Source organism: Megalobrama amblycephala, linkage group LG10 (genome assembly GCF_018812025.1).
Source record: "Megalobrama amblycephala isolate DHTTF-2021 linkage group LG10, ASM1881202v1, whole genome shotgun sequence".
NCBI classification, from domain to species: Eukaryota; Metazoa; Chordata; class Actinopteri; order Cypriniformes; family Xenocyprididae; genus Megalobrama; species Megalobrama amblycephala.
This window is the reverse complement of record NC_063053.1, coordinates 15,191,805-15,215,041: the sequence shown is the minus strand read 5'-3', so window position 1 is coordinate 15,215,041 and position 23,237 is coordinate 15,191,805. Positions and strand designations below refer to the sequence as shown.

General features: G+C 36.1%; 1 protein-coding gene across 1 annotated transcript; it reads right to left on the bottom strand.

Annotated features, from left to right (window-relative positions):
* Window positions 1-789: 789 nt before the first annotated feature.
* pgbd5 (piggyBac transposable element derived 5) lies at window positions 790-22,990 on the bottom strand. The gene is made up of 7 exons (XM_048204814.1): window positions 22,266-22,990; window positions 14,050-14,480; window positions 10,661-10,795; window positions 9,238-9,418; window positions 5,939-6,136; window positions 3,555-3,660; window positions 790-3,452 (listed from the first exon to the last, which is right to left on the bottom strand). Exons 1-7 carry the CDS (start codon window positions 22,573-22,575, stop codon window positions 3,257-3,259), a joined length of 1,557 nt encoding a protein of 518 aa, XP_048060771.1. The 5' UTR covers window positions 22,576-22,990; the 3' UTR covers window positions 790-3,256.
* Window positions 22,991-23,237: the final 247 nt, after the last annotated feature.

The following is a 23,237-nucleotide window of genomic DNA, read 5'->3' as shown; positions in this document are numbered from 1 at the left end:
TTTATCAGAATTTTTGGATATCACATAAAAAAAAAAACACGGGATGGAAATGCCAAGATTCGCATAAATTCTAAAAATGTGCCTCAAAAAAAAATGTATGTGCTCAAGTGTGGTTTAAGATTTAATGGGAGCACATTCACCACACAAATCCCTCAATGCGCAAAAAAAAATAAATAAAAAATAAAAATAACTCATGTTACTTTGCCTTAACAGCAGAAGTGATCGATAACTGAATTACTGCCTAGACTGCAACATAGTGTGTTGCTGTCAGGGTGGAATCATCATAAGGAGTCGGTTGTAACATTTTTAATGAACTTACAACTATCCCCACCCCAAACAGCCATAACATAGTTAACTGTTTTGAGTTTGAAGTTAGCATAAATGCAAAGCATCAAATTAAGCTAGAGAAACAGCTACTTTACATTATCCAAGTCAAATAACTGTATCTACAATGATTGCTAGGAAAAACAAAACAAAAAAACTTTCTTTCCTGAACTTTTTTTGGTCATAAAATATACAAGGTTACTCAGTCACATGCCACTTCTGCCATGAGCTCAAAAAGGTGAGGAGAGTGTATAATATTGATGACATCACTACAGATCTTTTCTGACTTGTCAAAACTGACAGTGTTACAACTGACCCCATGTTACATCACTCCCCAGTCTATACTTGTTTTCTGTACTTTACTTATTTTTTGGTGTGAAATGTGACCTGGACACATTTGCGATTCACGCGCTTCTAGGATTAGTGCACCGAATGTTGCAACCAAGACTGTAGGAAAAAAAAAAATAGTATAAACAACATTTATTAGTGTGCAAATTGGTGTAAACTCACATAGAGGCAGGGAGGTGAAGCACAGGTTGACATACAGTGAGGGTGAACATTACAGATAACACATAGATACTCACATACAGCTTAATCATTTCAACATTCACAGTGAGAAGACAAGTGAGGGTACACCAAGCATTTTACAGCAAGACACGACACATTCACAACATTCATACATGAAAATAGATACATGTCCATCACTGGGTTCTTGTTAAATTGACCAGATATTGAGGAATTTGGTCCAGTAAATAATTATTCACAGACTATATAGTTAACATAGCTGTTTGGTTATTAAAATGACATTTTTTACCTGCTATCATGCCCCATGAAGCTGACCCTAAGGTATATCGTACAACGTTAGCGCCACTGCAAAAGCAGAATCGGAAGGTTTTTTTTCTAATGCACTGCACCAGCAAGAGCTTTCATTAAAAGTCTTGGTCATACCGACCATTTTCTGGCTTACAGAGTATGTTCTTGGCAGAGATGTTCATAGCACCCGAACCGATCTCCTACTATATATTGCACTACAGTATATGTTGTAGTTACAAAACCCTGAGGTCACCCAAGATGAGGTCAAACATCTCTACCATTACGGTTCACTGTCTGCCTGATTAAAGTAATTCCCACTGTGGTGCAAACACCCAAAAGATGCTCTGGAAAACACAGATATGCAATCTCAAAATCATCTGTTGCATTTTATATTAGATAAGCACAGGTGGCAGTTATCGCCTGAATTGTATTTGTTAATATATTGACGTTCTATTTGTAGATTAGATTATTAGTAGCAAAATATTACAATAAAGTGAAATAAAATGTTTGCAACATTCATGACAAACAAAAAAACAATCATGTCTATGATCACACCTGCAGAGATACATTGCTTTTGTCTGTTTAAAACTAAATATGCAGGTATAAAATATGGCGTATCTATCATTGTGATGGAATTACTGCAGCTGACATTACAAAGACTTTTTGTACAGATTTGTGTAGACTGAAACCAAAGCTTCAAAAGAATGTTTTTGTGACGTTCAGTAGTATACATCCTAATTGGTTTGTTAGTTTGCAGCATTTCAGTCAGTGCAAAGTAAAACCGTAAGTGATGGCACAGTTAACTGTAAATAAAAGAAAAGCCAAGGAAATAATAAGCATGTCTGGTACATCTAAGACACAAATTCCCTCACAATAGTACATCTGTCTCTTACAGTGGTCATTGTCCAGTATGAATATTACACAGTGATACAGTGGGAGATGTTTGACTAAATATATTACCTGAGGGAAATCTTCTAAAATGAATCTGCTTCAGTTCTTTGAAGTGACAAATTACACCATGCGCTTCGATTGAATACCGTCATTACTTCAGTTACAACATAGCGACATGGAGAACTGATCTTTTGATAGATTCTGGAACAACGAAAGACCGCATAAATCCACCCAGTTACAGGTAGAGAAACATTCCAGTTCTTATAAGTCCATTCTTTTTTTTTTTAAATTCATTCACATCAATGCCCCTAGATAATCAATTAAAATTACACATAATAAAAATATATCAATGGATTATTAGAAATCATATTTACATTTTTTTTTTTTTTTGGTATACTACTGTATATTGGGCCCTTTTACTAGATTCTTAATTTTATTGACAAAATGATATGGATATTAATGATAGGCAGACAAAGGAGTTTATATGTTAGTTTGATGGGAAAGCTAATTTGGGATCAATATTACTGAAAATCTGCAAATCTTAGTTAAGTGGCATTTGCGAATACTTCCAAGTGCAAAAAAGACCGGGAAAGCATAGTAGTAGAGCCACGTTAATCGGTATCTGTGTGGCATTATGCATCACTAATGTTGTTGCCTTTTAAAAAAAGAGTCATAAAGATAAAGATCATAAATATTAAGTGATATAAAATAGAAAAAAGCCCAGATATTTGGGAGAACATCTACTATGTTCTGTGATCTAACGTGTGAATTGCATTACATTCTTGTTTTGCTGATAAAACACTTCAATCAGTAAGTATATACAGTATATTTATCAGTGCTGAATGTTGGATATGCTGCTCACAAACAGAGAGAATTCACAAAACATTGTACCTCAGGGTTCAAAACTACGTCAACACTATTACTGGAACTCTATTGATAAAAATCAATGAACGTCTACAAAGGGCACATTATTGTGTTTCTCATGCAGCAAGTGTTACTGTGACATATGTACAATAGTCCTGTAGTATCCAAACACACTTGTCAAATGGCCAAATGGGGTTATAAATGTGAGTTAAGTTGGGAAACATCCCTTTTTCAACCAACTTGGCACATTTTGCTTCATGTATAGGGTTTGTTCATTCACAATGACCCTGAAGTGCAGGTGTATTTGAGTATGTTAGTATGAATGCGTTGTCGTGGGTGGGTTTGAGACCGCATGCGGATCCTTTCACTGAGTGGGTGAGCAGTCGTCCATATCCAGAAGCTCCTTGACCAGCCTCTCGCCGAACTGCGCCCGGCTATAGCGTTTCACGTGGTAGGCATCTGACATCTTGTAAAGAATATAGGCGTTGTTGATGGCAATGCTGATGGTCAGCCAAAACACCTGCTGCCAGGTCTTATTGGGCTTGTGGAAAATGAAATACCTAGTTGGAAACCATGAGTTTAGTGAACTATCAAATCCATGTACATTCAGGTTACAAAGTGCTGTGTCCTAAGGGCTTATTGTAAAACTTAGTCAAACTCACTTGCTGTACTTGTCATCATATTTGCAGATGTAACTCAGGTGTGCAGCAAAGGCCTCAACAGCAAGGGGACATGGGATTTCTCCGCTCTTCCTCTTAATGATCAACCCTAGGGTAGTCCGGGCAGAAATGTCAATCACGGAAACCATACAACAGGATGTAACATCTGACAAACATTCAGTAAGGAAAGACTGTTCAGTTATCTGCTGTAAGTTCACTGAAGTAGCTATTTTAGCAGTGACAAGATGGACAAAATTACTAATCACAAGCATAAATGTAGTTTAAAAGCAACACAATCTAGACACAAATACCCCTGGACTTCATCACTTCTGCTTTAAGAAATCCAATTTGTTGTATTTCCACTTGATTCAATCTCTAAATTGAATTGGCCACAAACCACAGGGAGTTAAATTGGAATTTTAAAGAAAATCAAAGAAAACCAACACATGTAATACATTCTGGGAAAGTTTTTTGGTCCAGAAAAGATAATTTCTTAAATGTGTTGAAATATATAAAATAATCTATTTATCTGTAAGTCCTTTAAAACTTCAAGGCTTTTTTTTTAACGGAGTGTCTATTTAAGTGCAAATAGCATCACTTGTTGGCAAACGCTATTTACACTAGCTCCGCCCACCAATGTCTGGTTGGGCCAATCAGGTTTTAAAAATGACGCCCAGAGTTCAACGTCTTCAGTGGCGCAGCAGTAGCGAGTAAGGCTCGCAGACCTGGCCATTAACGCGATCGACGCGGGACCAAATCTGCCTTTTGCAATAAAAATATGTTCTAAAAGTGGAAACAAACTGCAATCGAGTGTTTAATAATATTAAAAGTGTTCATTGGGTAGGGTTAGGGGGGTTTTTATTCACCTATTTAATAATTGTAATAATATAATCATTTACACTCTGTGATATTATTGCATCCTGTTAATGTGCAAAAATACCGAGGTGCAAACAGTATCTGACAATATATAGCATCTAATTACTGTTTACTCTTATTGCACAGAAAGAACTGATACTTTAACATGGTGTAAATAGAATCTATCGCTATTTTCACCTAGTGTAAATAGCATATCACTAAGAAAATGTTGCTATTGTCACTTAGTGTAAATAGAATATATTGCTATTTTCATTTAGTGCAAAAAGCCGCTGCCTTTTTTTAATTGCAGTTCACTTACATCCAAATTTGAATACAGTTCTGTATCTTTTCTGCAGCCTTAATTCAAATTCAGTTCAAATTCTGGAATTTAATTAGCATATAAAATACATTCTCGGTTCAATTCTGAATGGCGCACAACCTTGGTAGGTGTCCTTCCTGTGTAATCACTCATCATAAAACCTCTGTATAGTTATAATCTGAGTCACATGTAATTACATTTGAATCAAAACAATGATGTCACTGATCAGTATGAAGGTAGTTAAAGTGCCAGTCATTAGATCTGTACCCTTATTAACCATCTGATTTTGTCAGAGTACAATTAACTACCATCTGTTGCTTTCAGTATCTGCTGCTCATTAGAGCACAATGTACTGCCTTCCTCAGGATTGCTTGTGGCATGTAAATTGCAATGCTGGCAGACTTTTTGGAAATTAAAACAGGCTATTTTGAATCCTGAAGACTACGGGGAAAAGCATTGAAATAACTTTTATAGACTGGATTTACACAATGTCTAAAAGTTGAGGCTGAATACCGGTGGGATGATAGTTTTAGTTCAGGTTATGTATAGAAGACGTGGCAGAGCTTTAGCAGTGAGTTTTCACTGAAATTGTATAGCCCCATTAATCACCTGCTCTCAAAGAGGAAACGGTGCAAGCAGAAGAAGCTTTTACTATATAAACGGATTATTTCAGATTCCTGAGAATGAAATAGGCCTATAAATCGTAATTTAATCTCCCTTTTGCCTGACCTAAAAAACCAGGAGCAATGTTATTTGTTTAACACACATATACATACATACATATCCCTTTTGGGAATGTCATGTGCTTTTACTCCAGCACTTCATGCATATATTTGCTTTTTGACTGGTTTATAATACAAGAACAAAAAGGAGAGATGATTGAATTCATGTTATTTACATGCTTTTCAACGCATTATTGAAAATGCCTATCAGCTCTGACATTTATCACGTGAAGCTGCTGTCAGAACAGATCAAAGCACAATATGATGAGGATTTGGCTTTTATAATCTTATGATGTATCCGCTTAATCCATGCCATCAGCGTAAAACCAATCTAAGCTCACACTACTATAGTGAAAACACAGGCACTTTGCTTCAGTTTCTGAGTGTCATTCGTACTTTGCATGTTTTCTTTTTATTATAAACTGATGGAACTGCATCATTTAAGCAAGAAGAAACATTCAATCTGCCAGTCCTGTGTGTGTTTTTCTTACCTTCTTTGGTGGGAGAGTAGGCATTAGTGAGGAACCTGAAGCTGCCTTTGTTGTACCAGTTGATTATGGACGTATTGCCTCTCATCTTGATGTGAGACTGGCCACGTTGCTGTGGAGCCTCGGTATTGATCAGCATAGACTGAGGAAGACCTGTACAATCACTCTTCCTGGTGCTCAGCAACCCGCAGCAGTAGATGCCTGCAGGAGAGAGAATGTACAACAGAAAAAAGTAAATAACCCATCTTTGGAGAAGGCTGAGAATGAATATTCAGCCTCAGCATTCAGATTCACATTTGAATGCTGACTGAATGAATAGAGGTCACATGAATAGAGCCCTGCATGTGTGAGCTACGAAGCTGTGAGCAGATGTCTTCTCCTCAGCACTGACAGATTCTGAATGCAGCCTAGAAATCTGATTGAGATATGATGATTACTCATATTCATCCTCCCTGCAAGGGAAAGGGGATAAGTGCGTGACTAATCTTTCCTTGAAGATTTCCATTCTCATATTCATCTCCATTTTATATATGCAATGAAGTCAACTTTGTCCTGGAGGATTCACTCAGGAAAATTATGACTACTTTTAAATTTATTGCTAAAATGTTTCGCCACTCCGACAAGCTCCAGTTTTGGATATTTCCCAGCAGTTAAACTCATTACAAAATATCACATCTTGCAAATCTGTGGAGCTCACCTACCTGATGTTGTGTGAATCTAGTGAAATTCCAGACAGCAACATAGTGTCGGCCCAGATCCGGCCCACATCTGGTCCACGTGTAATCCACATTTACCAGATGTGGACCGGATCTGGGCCACACTACGTTGCTGTCTGCTGGGGTAAAAATGTCAGAACAGCAATGTTGAGGCAACTACTCTGAAACTGGCATGCTATAAGATTTCCATAATTTAAAGTAGTTAAATTACAATCAAGATATCTATTAAAATTAATTGGCTCACTACTATCTAGTAACATAGATACTATTTAAGAGGCCAATATCTATTTAAAATATATATTTTATGAAATATAATTTATTTGTAATCAAATTAACTATTAATTTGGCACAAAGACTATGGGGATCTCAATTAAGATAAGATATGTTTAGGCTATGCTATAAAAAAAAAAAAGATAAAATTACAAAAAATTAAGATATGTTTAGGCTATGCTATATAAAAAAAAAAAAGATAAAATTACAAAAAATGCTAAAGTCAAAAACAGTGAGGGTTTAAAGTACCCCTAAAATTTTTAGCTTTTAGTATGAACGTGTTAGCATTAAAGGATTAGTTCACTTTTAAATAAACTTTTCCTGACAATTTACTCACCCCCATGTCATTCAAGATGTCCATGTCTTTCTTTCTTCAGTCGAAAAGAAATTAAGGTTTTTGATGAAAACATTCCAGGATTATTCTCCTTATAGTAGACTTCAATGGGCACCAAACAGTTGAAGGTCATAATTAGTTTCACTGCAGCTTCAAACTGTTCAACACGATCCCAGATGAGAAATAAGGGTCTTATCTAGTGAAACCATCGTTCATTTTCTGAAAAAAATTGAAAATTATATAAGTTTTAACCAGAAATGCTCATCTTGAACTAGCTCTCTTCTTCTTCTCCTCTATTAGAATTCCAGCAATGTAGACGCTGCTAAGCATAATACTGCCCTCCACAGGCCAAAGTTTGAACTAATTGTTATATACTATTGAACTAGCATATTGCATATAAAAATGAGTTCAAACTTTGGCCTGTGGAGGGCAGTAATACACTTAGCAGCATCTACACTGCTGGAATTCTAATAGAGGTGAAGAAGAAGAGAGCTAGTTCAAGATGAGCATTTCTGGTTAAAACTTAACTTAACTTAATATAATTTTCAATTTTTTTCAGAAAATGAGCGATGGTTTCACTAGATAAGACCCTTATTTCTCATCTGGGATCGTGTTGAACAATTTGAAGCTGCAGTGAAACTAATTATGACCTTCAACTGTTTGGTGCCCATTGAAGTCCACTATAAGGAGAATAATCCTGGAATGTTTTCATCAAAAACTTTAATTTCTTTTCGACTGAAGAAAGAAAGACATGGACATCTTGGATGACATGGGGGTGAGTAAATTATCAGGAAAAGTTTATTTAAAAGTGAACTAATCCTTTAAGGTTATGAATAAGCTGGTGTTTTCCAAAACAATGACAAAATTCGCATTTAAGAGATATAAGCATTCAAAACTTACAGTCTCTCACTTCCACAAATTTTCATGACATCACCGCGCACCTCAGCTTCTCATCAAATCTTCTGTCCAATCAAATGCTCTCTAGAATCTGAAGTCCCGCCCCCTCCTACACTGAAGCTGTGGCTGAAATCGGTCATTTGTTCACACATTTATTATTTTCTACATGGTGAATGGCACATAGTGCACTATATAGAGGATAGGGAACGATTCAGACAGTGTAAATATGCTTTCCATTAGTGTCACGTGAACCGTCGCAGCGCGAGCAGTCTGCACCGGTCAAGAGACACGAGAGCACAGAGTGGATCATATGCACGAGTCGGCGCAGACCACAAAACGTATTGGACCCATTTGAATTCTGAACAGAATGCTATATTTTAAAGCGATATAGAGGAGAAACGGTTAGAGATTAGAAGGAAACCATTTAATTTGTTCATAAATCGGACGCGTTGTGTGATGTTTTGCTTGCAGCATTATCATCAGACTGCAAACTGAGGTAAATATGATTTCTTTTGCTGTGGCACTGAAGATAAATAAAACTGTGTAATTGTGATATTAAAAAACATGATGTGTTTTACACAGATACATGTGGAAAAAGCTACGCTGTGAGCTTTTAGTTATATACTCCCTAAATACCATTGAACCTTTTTGTATGAAGCTGATATAAATTCTACAAGACATTCAATTATGACCTAGATCTCAAATAATATTTAAAAAAAAAAAAAGTTTCAACTCAAATGCAGAGAGAAAGAGTGAAGCTGGACACTAGCCTAATCCACTCTAACTGTGTTAACATTCACTCCCAGCTGGAGGCATTCAAATAATCTTTGAGTATGAAACACACGTTTGCTGTGAGAACTCAAGGTCAACTTCCTCTCACTCTCTCCATTTATTCCTTGCCATAGGATGCTGTTGCTGTGTAATTAAAAACTGCAGGGGATGAGGAGCATCAGATGGAGAGAAGATTAAAGAGATGGAAAAAAAAGAAGCAGAGCCAAGGCAGAATTCACTGAGAGAAGTAGAGCAGATAAGGATGCAAGGAATTGACAGATGCAGCACTGTTGCACACACGTTACAGCACCTACCCTGTTTCTCAAATTCTTGAAACAAGTTGAGACTTGTGATGCTTGGTCCAGTGAAGATGATAGCATTACGGCCAGCCAGATTCAGACAGAGCTGCTTGGCAACCAGACTGTGAAGCTGCGGTTTATTCTTCAGTGTGTCCAAACCATCTGGACCTGGACCCTCCTTCAGATGGACATAGATCTGAGGGGAAAGAAAAACAGAGTTTAAAGTTACTTAAACATTAAATCAAAATTGACACTATTTACTTCATAAATGCACATTCTGCATATTACTGTGAAAGATTCATCAATCACCCGGCCATCCACGTGATATAAAAGAAAGCCCTGATTCGTCAGACCAGGCCACCTTTTTCCATTGCTCCAGTTCTGATGCTCACGTGTCCACTGCGGTGGACAGGGGTCAGCACGGGCACCCTGACTGGTCTGTGGCTATGCAGCCCCATACGCACTCATATGTGTATTCTGACACCTTTCTATCAGATCCAGCATTAACTTCTTGAGCAATTTGAGCTACAGTAGCTCGTCTGTTGGATCGGACCACACGGGCCAGCCTTCGCTCCCCACGTGCATCAGTGAGCCTTGGCCGCCCATGACCCTGTCGCCGGTTCACCACGGTTCCTTCATCGGATCACTTTTGATAGATACTGACCACTGCAGACCAGGAACACCCCACAAGAGCTGCAGCTTTGGAGATGCGTGACCCAGTCGTCTAGCCATCATAATTTGGCCCTTGTCAAACTCGCTCAAATCCTTACGCTTGCCCATTTTTCCTGCTTTTAACACATCAACTTTGAGGACAAAATGTTCACTTGCTGCCTAATATATCCCACACACTAACAGGTGCCGTGATGAAGAGATAATCAGTGTTATTCACTTCACCTGTCAGTGCTCATAATGTTATGCCTGATCGGTGTGTGTGTATACGCTGTTTCACAATGTGACTGTTTTATTGTATTTCTGATCAAATAAAATTCAGCCTTGGTTGCCATCAAAGAAAAAAAAAACAATAAAAAGTCTTAGCGACTTACCAAACTTTTGAATGATAATGCTCATCAAAAATACTGAGGCAATGACAATATATTCTGTTGTCTGTTTGGCTCACTCCCCAGGCACACAGCAGTTATTTTCTCTAATAGGCACAGACCAAGAGAAGAATGCAATTATGCTAAGTGGTCTGGGCTCTCTTTTTCTTTGTTGACTCTATAAAAAATACTTTATTGATTCCATCTAGTAATGTGCCTCTCTGTAGTCCTTTATATATTTACTTAAACAAATAGCAAAGAATGGTGGAAAATTGCTTTGTGTCAACCGAGTAGCAAAATGTTTTCAATAAGTGAACATATTCCCTTTCTCATTAGAAACAATGCGATTTAACTTGGGGCAGTTGATAATTTTTTTGTGGGATATACGTGTGTACACTCACCTGACAGATGAAACCAGTGGAGCTGCACTGTCGCACCCAAAGGCTGAACTTCCTCTTCTTTCTCTTGCGCAGCTCCCTCTCTGTACATGTAGTAATGAACACGGGGTCCTCATCAATCAAGGGCTCATGGAGGACCTGAGGGAAAGCAGCAATTCCACCATTATAACACTTCAAATGCATCATTTGACAAAGTTTTTCTGTTCTCCACAGAAGGAGCAAGCTGGAATCCTGAGAAAAGGGGCCTATATAATGTGTGTACACAGATTTGAACTTAGAGTGTGCGTACATATTTACACAACGTTCATATTTATAAAAACGGTCTTTGATGTGGAAAAGTGCTTAGCGCCACATCAGAGTCTAAGCAGATGTACGCACTTTTCCTTGTAGCAGAGAGTCTGAGTACTGCGGGTATTTGGAAATCTAAGCATTTATAAATTTCACATCTGGAAGAGAGGCATGCAGATGTTTTCTGAGCATGCATTCGTTCTCTGAATCACACGTACGCACATTTAAGAAATGATCGTAAGGTCAAAAGAAGGACAGTTTCTATGCAACATTTTATAAATGAGGCCCAAGAAGTCATGAAGATGATAGAAAGAACTCTTTTCTGGTTATGTTCCCTAAAGATAATCATAAAGATATTTATTTTTATTAGTTTGTAAACCCTCTCATCAAACTGAAGCAGTTAAACAGGGCATGTGTGGCTGTACTGAATGCCTGACTGTTTGCCAGTAGGGGATAAGAACCAAACCCACACTGTGGCAGTCAAAGTGGGCTGGTTGGCACACATTGTCAAGGTGATATCTCCATGGCACTGAGAAAGCTGAGAGACGCAGATGGTGTTTGGTTTACTCATGGTAGGCGAGTAATTGAGGGGTGTCTCTGAGATGGGTCACACAAGGCCTCATGAAATGCAAATCTCTGATTTAGAAGCTGAAGCTGATTTATTAAAATCTATATGGTGATATACCAAGCTAAAATGCAGATGAATGACAATGGATAGTTCACATAAAATAAAAAATCTGTCATCTTTTACTAATCATCATGATGTTTTAAAGCTGTATGACTCATCTGCAGAGTACAAGAATATATTTGATCTTGATGTCTACCTCACTGACTTATATTTATGAAAAAACAAACAAACAAACAAAAAAAACTTGGGAGACATTTTTCAAAATATCTTCTTTTGTGTTCCACACAGTAAGTTTTCATTTTTTGGGTGAACTATCCCTTTAATATTAATAAGTTGTAAATGTAACAACCTACAATTTCCAGCATGGTGGATTATTAATTTAAATTGGAGTACTTAAATGACCTAGAAATGTCTCAAAAGTGCACTTTTGAACAGTGAACAGTAGTTAATGGGGTTTTCAAAGGGCAGGAGTTCACAGGACCTTAATTAGCATCAAATCCTAGGCACTGAAGCAGAATTAGAATGTTTCTCAGAGGAAATTTCAATTTAATTTTATTTAATTTGTCTAGATATCTGTATATCTCATACTTTCCCTCATACTAAATTACATAATAAATAAATAAATGTTTTAGTGTATTCTCACATACTAGGCTAGTCATGCTGGCCACTATGAATCAAAGAGGGGAAAAAAGAAAATGGCAATTTTTAAAAGAAATCCCTGATGGCTATTTAAAAGATGAATGTGCCGAGATGCATTATACTCTGTGAATTATTCATACATTGTCTTGAGTCAGGAAACACAAATCATTTATTCTAATTGTATATCAGGCCTTTAATTTGACTGAATGTAATGGTTCGCATTTGTGGAATAATGGCTCAGATTCTAGCCCATATTTCAAGAATACTTTTCACAACTCAGATCCAATTGTAATTCTAGTATCTGAAAGCAGAAGCCCAGATTATTCAATGTGCCAAAAACTCATTTTCCAAATGAAAAGAGAAAAACAGAACAAATGTAGGAGGGTGTTGAAATGTCTTACTTCTTAAAGACTTCTTGTCATTTAACATTAAACTCCCTGATGTTAGCCTGACATCTGAATGTCTGACACAATGAGTGCATAATTGTTGTCATTTTATTTAACAGAAGACTGCATTTAAAATGAGATTTGGGCACATTAAATGAACAGAATTGACAATTACTGTCTATGATCTGATTAGAATAATTATTTTTACAGCAAGTTTGACTGCTTTAATTAGGGCTGTCAATTAACATTTTATTTTAGTAAAATTATATAAAAAAAAAATATATATATATATATAATATAATAACATCTGTCACAATAATGTGATGTCTTTGATTTTTTGTAATTTCACTGAAATTAATAGCAATTATTCTGATTAAGTCATAAGCGTATCATGTGTGTTCAGTATCATGTGCGTTATTATTCCAATAACTGTTTTGTATTTTAATATTTTAAAATGTAATTTAATCCTGTGATGGCCTATCCTGTGATAGAGTTAAATTTTCAGCATCATTACTCCAGTCTTCATTGTCACATGACCCTTCAGAAATCATTCTAATATGCTGATTTGCTGCTCAAGAAACATTTTTTATTACTATCAATGTTAAAAACAGTTGTGCTGCTGATTTTTTTGGAAACTGACACTTTTTTTTCAGTATTCCTTGATGGATAGAAAGTTCAAAAGAACATGATTTATTTGTAATAGAAATCATTTGTAACATTTTAAATGTTTTTACTGTCACTTTTGATTAATTGAATGCATTCTTGCTGAATAAAAGTATTAATTTCTTTAAAAACAAAAATCTTACTGCCCCCAAACTTTTGAACGGTAGTGTAATTAATGTATTTAATTCTCAACCCTCGAGTTAAATATGAATTTAATAATATTTCAAATTTAATTAATTAAAAATTGTTTTATAAAGTCATAAGTTCCACACACATACTGAGAACTGGAACCTGAGGAATGATTACAAAGACTGAAGGTCAAAAATGTTGACTCCTGAGCTTATGAATAACTTAAGATGGGCCTGAGGTATTCATGCATTTAACTGTAATCTTTCAGAACAGATAACTGATTCTTTTTCAGTCTATGTAGGCTACAAATTAAGATACAAAGTACAATAGACCTTGAGTATTGCACTGAGCGACACTGAATAGCAGCAGATATAAAAGAGCCCTCAGACCTTTCAATGGTACCATAAAGCTCCCAGCCTGGGGACATGTGACGGGACTCCAGGCTCTCCCAATTACAGCAGAACGTGTTCTGATTTCAGTCTCAAACCCACTTTCCACTGGCACTGAAATCAAATGCTAGTCCTAGTTTCCAAAAAGTTAATACAGTGAGGATTTGTATCGAGCAGTTTTTCTTTGTACCGTCAACATGTTGATGTTTGCTGACTGACAGTGATTTCTGCATTGAACTGAAGTTTGATTTAATTGAAGGTATTCATTACCTGTGTTTGTGAGGGCCTGAAGGTAGAGCTGAAGCTTTTCTGAAGAGAGTCCAGGAAGGGTTGGATCTTATAGAGGCCCTGACTGCCACCTTGGCTGGAGCGGAAGGCTACAACGTGGAAGTACTTGAGAATCTTCTCGAAGCGCGCCTGGCTCATCTTGAGCGCGATGCTGCGATTACTGAAGAATCCGCTGCTCCAGATGCTCAGCACTGACTCGCAACGGTTCACGCTAGTAGAAGTAACGTAACCCAGAAAGGCCTTCATCTCAGCCAGCGTCACATTGGTCCATCCTTCATCACTGCCAAAGCGCTCCTGGTACTTTTTGGCATACATGTTGGTCTGGGTCACCATGTTCTGAATGACATTGTCGGGGACAAACAGCTGGAAGAAGTCCATGGCCGTGGCAGTGACCGACATTTTCTGCGTCGGACCTGCAAAATAAAATATTAAAGTTTTAACAGAATGATACATATTTTTTTAATTCTTTCATTTTTTTAGCCAAGGATGATTTTACCAGGCTGATGCTCTCTATGCACATGATTGCAGAGAGAGATATTGCATCATTTTATGATTCACAAAGGCAATTATTTTGAATTAAGTAAAATTTTAAAATCCCAAAACTGTTTAGCAATGAAAATGCATATGTGATTTTGATTTTACATGCAAAACACTGAGCAGCTGATTTACAAAAGACCTCTGAATCTCTGAACCATTATATGAATTCTCTATATTTCTTCTAAATAATAATACTTTTCAATATTCACAATAACTAAAACCTACAAGAAAATTAAAATTTGTTATCTTTTAAGAAGTGATTTTTTTTTGTTTATTTTTGTGATTTTATATATATATATATATATATATATATATATATATGCACCTTTGTTTGGAGACTGCTGGTTATTTATTTAGATAGCTATTTAGATATAATTTTCTTAAAGGGATGGTTTACTCAAAAAAAAAAAAAAAATTCTTTCAACATTTACTTGCCCTCATTTATCATTTGTCAAAATATGGGTTTTTTTGGTTTTCAATAGAGAAAAATAAAGTCATACAGGTTCGGAACAACATGAAAGTGAGTAAATGATGACAGAATGTATTTTTGGGTGAACTGTTTCTTTTACTGGGCATTGGATGCACAGCTGAACCTCTAATGACTTTTATCAGAACTGTTATCACCATCTACCTAATAGGGAGCATTCAGTAACTAATGAGTGTGCGGTACATCACTGTGCTTATCAGCTAATGACAAAAGTTGTAGAAAGTGGCTCACGAAAAGCTTAATTTGTTCCATTGTTATCGTTTACTCCACTTCCTCTAATGGACGTTTTGTCAATCTTAAAAGGCACCATGCAGCTCACACAAAAATGGAGCAAACAGCCAAGGAGGGTAATGGAATTGTCTCTTAAGCTCTTTATAGCCGATGTGTTATATTGTACAATAATTACAGTGGAAATAAGTACCATTTACAGTGTTGCTTAGTGTGAATGATTTGTATTGATCCAACCTAAATGATCTAAACTCACACTTGTATACGGCATTGTATGTTGAGATACATGACATGCTGCGAACACAACAGACAAAAAAAGTATGCTGCACATATGGTTATTATTGTAGTGACGGAAACCCCAAAGCACAGCACTGGCCAGCAACTGCAGCTACAACTTGCCACACATTTACTGTGTCAAAGTAACCTAATGACCCCAAAGCAAGAGAGTGTGTAATTTATTTGAGTATTTGTAATTGATTTGTGCAGTATACAACCGTGAGTAAACAACTGTCCAGGATTCTGATCTACACAGGAAATCAAGTACAAAATATAAAAATATAAACTACATAAAACAAATAAATACATTTAAATACATTTTTTGTTATTTTTTCTGAACAAATGGTTTAGTCATGCTTTCCAAATCCCCATGTATGACACACATCTTAACCAAACCACAGCAGCTGCTATTCAACCAGTAGCTCATCTCCCATTATGGCTCTGAAAAAGCTTGTGAAGCAAATGCAAACATTCCCTCAGGATAAAGTCCAAGTATTATGTTCATTCATCTGTGCATTTTTAGTATAAACGACTTCCCAAACATTTCAGTTAGGGGGAAAAACATCTCAGCAAAAATGCTGATTATAAAAAAAACTGCTGATTTAAAATATAAAAAATGTAATAAATTCACAAAAAAATATGCTGATTTATATAAAAAAAGGTTCAAACTTTCACTGATGCTCCAGAAGGAAACACGATGCATTAAGAGTCAAGGGTGAAAACTTTTGAACAGGGTAAATATGTCCATATTTTTCTTATTTTGTTTAAATATTCACTAAGTGGTTCACAAACTTTCAAGCAGCACTGTATATTAAATATTTCAGAATTTCAATGTTAATAAAAAAGCATAAAACATGAACTTGATAGAGAATTCAGTTCCATGTTTGTATCTGGCTTAAAATGTGTTATGGTATTAAATCAAAGTGTTATGTAATATGCTTAACTAAAATGCATGAACATACCAATGTACTACAGTGCTTTATATTTGTAGAACAACTATCCTTAAATTTAAAAAGTATAGTTTAATGCTTAAAGTGCTGCAGTGATACTTCATATAAGCTGGCTTTAACAGCTGATCCTATTCAAAGGTTTTTCTGTTCACACCCAGAAGGTCTATAAAACATCAAAATGTATTTATTTCTCTGTGTCTTTACAGTCAATCTTCCTGGAGAACAGCTGCTGGTGTGCTACATAGTTTCCTAGATTAATTATTGAGAAGAAGAAGCAGCAGCCCCTGCACCTTCTTTACACCTCCTTTGTACAAATAAGCAAGCTGGTATAAATCGATCTTATCTTTTTAGATCTCACAGCAGGTGCTGAATTACACCATATGGCCCTCAAACAGTCCAAACTATGCGTCTCAGTTTAACAAATTTGTCACAAAACTGTTGGGGAAGACAAAGATCTGTTTCAGGCTAAATGAAGGACAGCTTACAGCTTTTTTTTTTTTACTGTCCCTTGGTTTATTATTCTATATAACTTTCAAATTACTTGTCCAAAGAATGCAAGCGAAAGCACAAAATCTGACCTGACCTGAATAATATAGACCTTATATAAGTTTCACAGTCATTCTAAAGTGTTGTGCCAGACAAGGACACTACAATTACCTTTTACAAATAACACTGACATCTCGCTCCGACGAAACATTGTTTTTCAGTATCCACAAGCGTCACATTTTGATGAGCCATGACATAAAATGCAAAATGTCGGTGGACTGACTTTGTGTGTGTACTATTTCATGCATCATTTTGCAGCTTGTGCCAAAGCAAAGGCAGTCACCAGATGGCCCATTTTCCCCCTGTGGTGACAGACAGAACTTTCTGAGCAACCACGACAGATAGATGTGTCATTTAATCAACAGCACAGCATCTACTCCATTCGGAAAACATTCAAACCAAAACAATACAAGAAAATATTACATAAGGATTATAATACTTTCTACTAAAACATTATCTTAATATGTATTTCTCAGTGTATTTTGGTTCATTAAGTATCTGCTGATAGCATAATTCTTTGATTTTTCCATATTTGTGCAATGAAAGATCTTTACATGACATTTAAAACACACATTTAAACATGCTCTCTTGAGTCACTTTGACTTGAGTGAAATGAAGCATGATATTAGTATACTATATATCAGTCTATTGATCCATATGTCAACCAGTCAGAGTCTGTACATTAAGTGACGCCCAGGAGGCTCTACACTGTACCCATTTATGACAGTATTTTTAGACTGCCATCAAATGGCAATGAGATCAGAACATATTATAGAATAAAAGAAAGACTATCCTTGTTAAAAAAACAAAAAAACAAAACATGTTTTGTTATTGAGGCAGGAATGATTCCCTGCACATTATGTAAACCACATCATTTGAAAGTCTGTCTGGCATTAGCACATGATTATCTCTATGATTCATGGAGAAATATAGATAGACCTTCAGTATTGTGTGGCTGAAATCGAAAAAGAGCCCTTCTATTTCTCTCCATTTCTTTCATTACAGGCATGCATATTCAGAAAATGTATATCTTTCTTTGACATTGTACAAAGAGAACTATTCTTATAGAAGCTCGAGAATCATCTCATTTCATTTTATTTCCTAGTGAGAGAATTTAGTAAATCTGCAATGAATCACTGGCATCACAATATCTTTTACATTTAACAGGTTTGATCCCATTTCTGTGTCATAACTTTCATGACTTTAAAGGGATAGTTCACCCAAAAATGAAAATATTTATATATATATATATATATATATATATATATATATATATAATATCGCGATTAATCGCATACAAAATAAAAGTTTGAGTTTGCCTAATATATGTGTGAGTACTGTGTAATTATTATGTATATATAAATACACACAAATTTATGTATATATTTAAGAGAAATGTGTTATTTATGTACAAAATATTTTTATTTATATATAATAAAAATTACATAAAAATATAAATAAATACATATACTTGTAAGTATTTCTCAAATATATACATGAATGTGTTTGTATTTATATATACATAATAATTACACCCAGTACTCACACATATTTTAGGCAAACTCAAACTTTTATTTTGTATGCGATTAATCGCGATTAATCATTTGACAGCCCTAATATATATATATATATATATATATATATATATATATATATATATATATATATATATATATATATTAGAGATGTGCAACGATTAATCGCGATTAATCGTTTTCAAAATAAAAGTCTGTGTTTCCGTAATATATGTGTTCTGTATATTATAATTATGTATATATAAATACACACAGATACATGTATATATTTAAGAAATGTATGCATGTTTAAATAAATATATATATTTATATATATTTTATATTACATATAAATATAAATATAAATATTTTATATATAAATCTAACATTTTTCTTTTATATATGTAAATGTGTGTGTATTTATATATACATAATTATAATACAAAGAACACATATATTACGGAAACACAGACTTTTATTTTGCAAACGATTAATCGCGATTAATCATTGCACATCCCTAATATATATATATAATTATTTGACTGACAGACGGCAACAGTTGAAGTTAAAATCATAATTTGTGTTCTACTGAAGAAACAAAGTCACCTACATCTTGGATGCCCTGGGGGTAAGCAGATAAACATCAAATTTTCATTTTTGGGTGAACTATCCCTTTAATATAGTAATATGACACATGCACAACATCATTAACGGTTAAATAAAATAATACATGTTTTTTTTAGAGGATGGTTTGTATTTCTGGGCCAGCAATGGGACCACAGCATTTGGCTGTCAAGCATCTTAATATTAATAAGTGCAAAATTTATATTGATAATATGCAAAATTTGTCAGGTAAATTCAGTTCGTAAAAGTATAACTAAAGTAAATTAATTTATTTTTTTAATATGTTGATCTGACTTAAAGGGTTAGTTCAGCCAAAAATGAAAATTCTGTCATTTATTACTCACCCTCATGTCGTTCCACACCCGTAAGACCTTTGTTCATCTTTGGAACACAAATTAAGATATTTTTGATAAAATCCGATGGCTCAGTGAGGCCTGCATTGCCAGCAAGACAATTAACAATTTCAGATGCCCAGAAAGCTACCAAAGTCGTATTTAGTACAGTTCATGTGACTACAGTGGTTCAACCTTAATATTATAAAGTGACAAGAAAACTTTTTGTGCGCCAAAAAAACAAAATAATGACTTTTCAACAATATCTAGTGATGGGCGATTTCAAAACACTGCTTCATGAAGTTTCGAAGCTTTACGAATCTTTTGTTTCGAATCAGTGGTTCGGAGCACCAAAGACACGTGATTTCAGTAAATTAAGCTTCGTTATGTCATAAGTGTTTCGAAATTTCAATAGTTCACGTGACTTCGGCAGTTTGATACACGATCCGAACTACTGATTCGAAACAAAAGATTCGTAAATCTGCAAAGCTTCATGAAGCAGTGTTTTGAAATCGCCCATCACTAGATATTGTTGAAAAGTCGTTATTTTGTTTTTTTGCCGCACAAAAAGTATTCTCGTCACTTTATGATATTAAAGGTGCCCTTGAACGTTTTTTTACAAGATGTAATATAAGTCTAAGGTGTCCCCTGAATGTGTCTGTGAAGTTTCAGTTCAAAATACCCCATAGATTTTTTTAAATAAATTTTTTTAACTGTCTATTTTGGGGCATCATTAAATATGAGGCGATTTATGCTGCTGCCCCTTTAATTCTCGTGCTCTCCGCCCACGGAGCTCGCGCTTGCCTTGAACAGTGCATAAACAAAGTTCACACAGCTAATATAACCCTCAAAATAGATCTTTACAAAGTGTTTGTCATGCATGCGTCGGATTATGTGAGTATTGTATACTGTTATATTGTTTACATTTGATTCTGAATGAGTTTGATGGTGCTCCGTGGCTAAAGCTAACATTACACACTGTTGGAGAGATTTATAAAGAATGAAGATGTGTTTATGAATTATACAGACTGCAAGTGTTTAAAAATGAAAATAACGACGGCTCTTGTCTCCGTGAATACAGTAAGAAACGATGGTAACTTTAACCACATTTAACAGTACATTAGCAAGATGCTAACGAAACATTTAGAAAGACAATTTACAAATATCACTAAAAATATCATGATATCATGGATCATGTCAGTTATTATCGCTCCATCTGCCATTTTTCGCTATTGTTCTTGGTTGCTTACCTAGTCTGATGATTCAGCTGTGCACAGATCCAGACGTTAATACTGGCTGCCCTTGTCTAATGGCTTACATAATGCTTGAACATGGGCTGGCATATGCAAATATTGGGGCGTACACCCCGACTGTTACGTAACAGTCGGTGTTATGTTGAGATTCGCCTGTTCTTCGGAGGTCTTTTAAACAAATGAGATTTATATAAGAAGGAGGAAACAATGAAGTTTGAGACTCACTGTATGTCATTTCCATGTACTGAACTCTTGTTATTCAACTATGCCAAGATAAATTAAATTTTTCATTCGAGGGCACCTTTAAGGTTGAACCACTGTAGTCACATGAACTGTTTTAAATATGTCTTTCTGGGCATTGAAAGTGTTAATTATCTTGCTGTCAATGCAGGCCTCACTGAGCCATCGGATTTTATCAAAAATATCTTAATTTGTGTTCTGAAGATGAACGAAGGTCTTACGGGTGTGGAACGACATGAAGGTGAGTAATTAATGACAGAATTTTCATTTTTGGGTGAACTAACCCTTTAACATATTGGACATGAATTATTAAACTTTTAACCTTCAGAAATCGTGCATGCTCTTTTTTTAGAAATGTGACTGACTTTAATGTAGTTTTTTGACCCCACCAAAACATACCATAGAAAAATTAATTAATATTATAATATTATATATTATTGGTTACAAACATTCTTCCAAATATCTTCATTGGTGTACAGCAGAACACAGAAATTTATACAGGTTTGGAACAACTTGAGGAGGAATAATAGATGGCAGAATTTTCATTTTTGGGTGAACTATCCCTTTAATAACTGCTGACTGAATGACATGAAACTATTGGTTCTGCATGGCAATCAGTTTGTGTGTGTGTGTGTGTGGTTTTATTTTATTTTTTTGTCCTGATTCTCATAAGTCAGTTTACGGTCGTAATTGCCACTTGTTGGATATAGTACATCACTTGATAAGAAAGCATTCACACTTAGTTAGTGTTAATGCTCTGTAAAAGCCACCTAACCATTTTAAAGTGTGAATTTCTCAGAAATAAGAGCCTCCTCTCATCTCATCCACCCATGCAAATGACCCTTCCTGCTCTGATACAGAGCTAATCATAATCATAATCACAGCTGCTCTGAGTCTGGCAGTGATTAGACACTGGAAGCATACTCAGCTGGACTGAAAACCCAAATTTTGGCCTGCTATCCCAGTTCCTATTTTCTCTGCAGGATTTCACAAAGCCAGTTAATAATCACCCCTGATCCATATTTGAAGGAATTGTGTCATCTGCTGGAGCCATCTGATGAGAGAGATCAAAGTAAACCAATGTAGTCATCAAAGAGTCCCATCTGTGAGCTCAATTACTCGTCGAGCATCCAGGCCTCTCAAGGATGATGAAGCTGCATTGCATTTACATGAAGATCAGTTCATCAGCGCTCATTATTAGACTAACTTACCATGCGTGTCCTGATAGTGGGGCACGCTGAGGTCCTGTAGCGTGTCGCTCCATCCCTCCTCCTGTGCCTGGCCGTTGGAAACAGACCCGGGAGGACCGCAGCTCTGACTCCTAGTTTCACCCGCTCTGCCATCGTCCGGATTCGTCTCCGTGTAGTTATCTGAATTGGAGTCTCCCGTTGTACTGTAAAAGGGGTTTTCGCTGCTGTCGTCTCCCGACTCCCCGAATACATCATCGGAAATCTGCAGGCTCTCGTAGCGAGAACGCGCTTCCTCGAGGAGCGACAGTCCCCTCCTTCCACACTCCGCCATCGTTTGTCAGTCCCGACGTAGAGCTGCTACACCCGGCGAGATTCGGCATGCAAATGACCTCCTTAGCAGCGTCGAATCCGGCATACAGTCTGTTGCACCAAACCCCTCTGGTTCGTGCGCGCGCGTCGCGGTCCTCTGCGGGAAAAGCAGCGGAAGCAGGTCTCAGTGGCGGCGGGGAAACGGAGGTGAACGCTGCGGGAGCTGTCCGTCCTGCGTGGTGCTGAAATACCCCCTATCCGGCGAGCTGAACCCCACAACTGACCGCTCCACAAACGATGCGTGCATCCGGGTTGGGCGGGCTCCCCTCTCTGTGGAGGACTGAATGAATCTCCGGCTTCCTTGGAAATCACCTGACTCGGTCTCCCTGCACTGTCCAATGGGATTAACCTCTGAATGAATCATGGATGTTAGAGACACGAATTATATTTGCTCTGCCACAGATTAAGAGCAGTGTTAAAATGCCTTATAGGCATATTAATGTTTTTCACTTTGAATATGCAAAAGCATCAAATGATTTCCAGTTATGCATGTTCACGTTTAAAACATTATGCATTATAAAATTGTAGATTTCACGTTATTGTTTTATATAGTAAAACAAAGCGTAGGGAATGTAATGTTAAAATATTGATAGTAAAAATATATTAAATTATGTTACTTTAGTG

What these genes read in the sequence shown, in the direction of transcription:
- pgbd5 (XM_048204814.1), bottom strand. Translation starts at nt 22,575, where the DNA reads ATGGCGGAGTGTGGAAGGAGGGGACTGTCGCTCCTCGAGGAAGCGCGT. An exon ending in TCAGGCCCTCACAAACACAG is followed by an intron (nt 10,796 to 14,049) that starts GTAATGAATACC and finishes GCTTTCCCTCAG; the next exon opens with GTCCTCCATGAGCCCTTGAT. An exon ending in TCAAGAATTTGAGAAACAGG is followed by an intron (nt 6,137 to 9,237) that starts GTAGGTGCTGTA and finishes TCTCTCCTGCAG; the next exon opens with GCATCTACTGCTGCGGGTTG.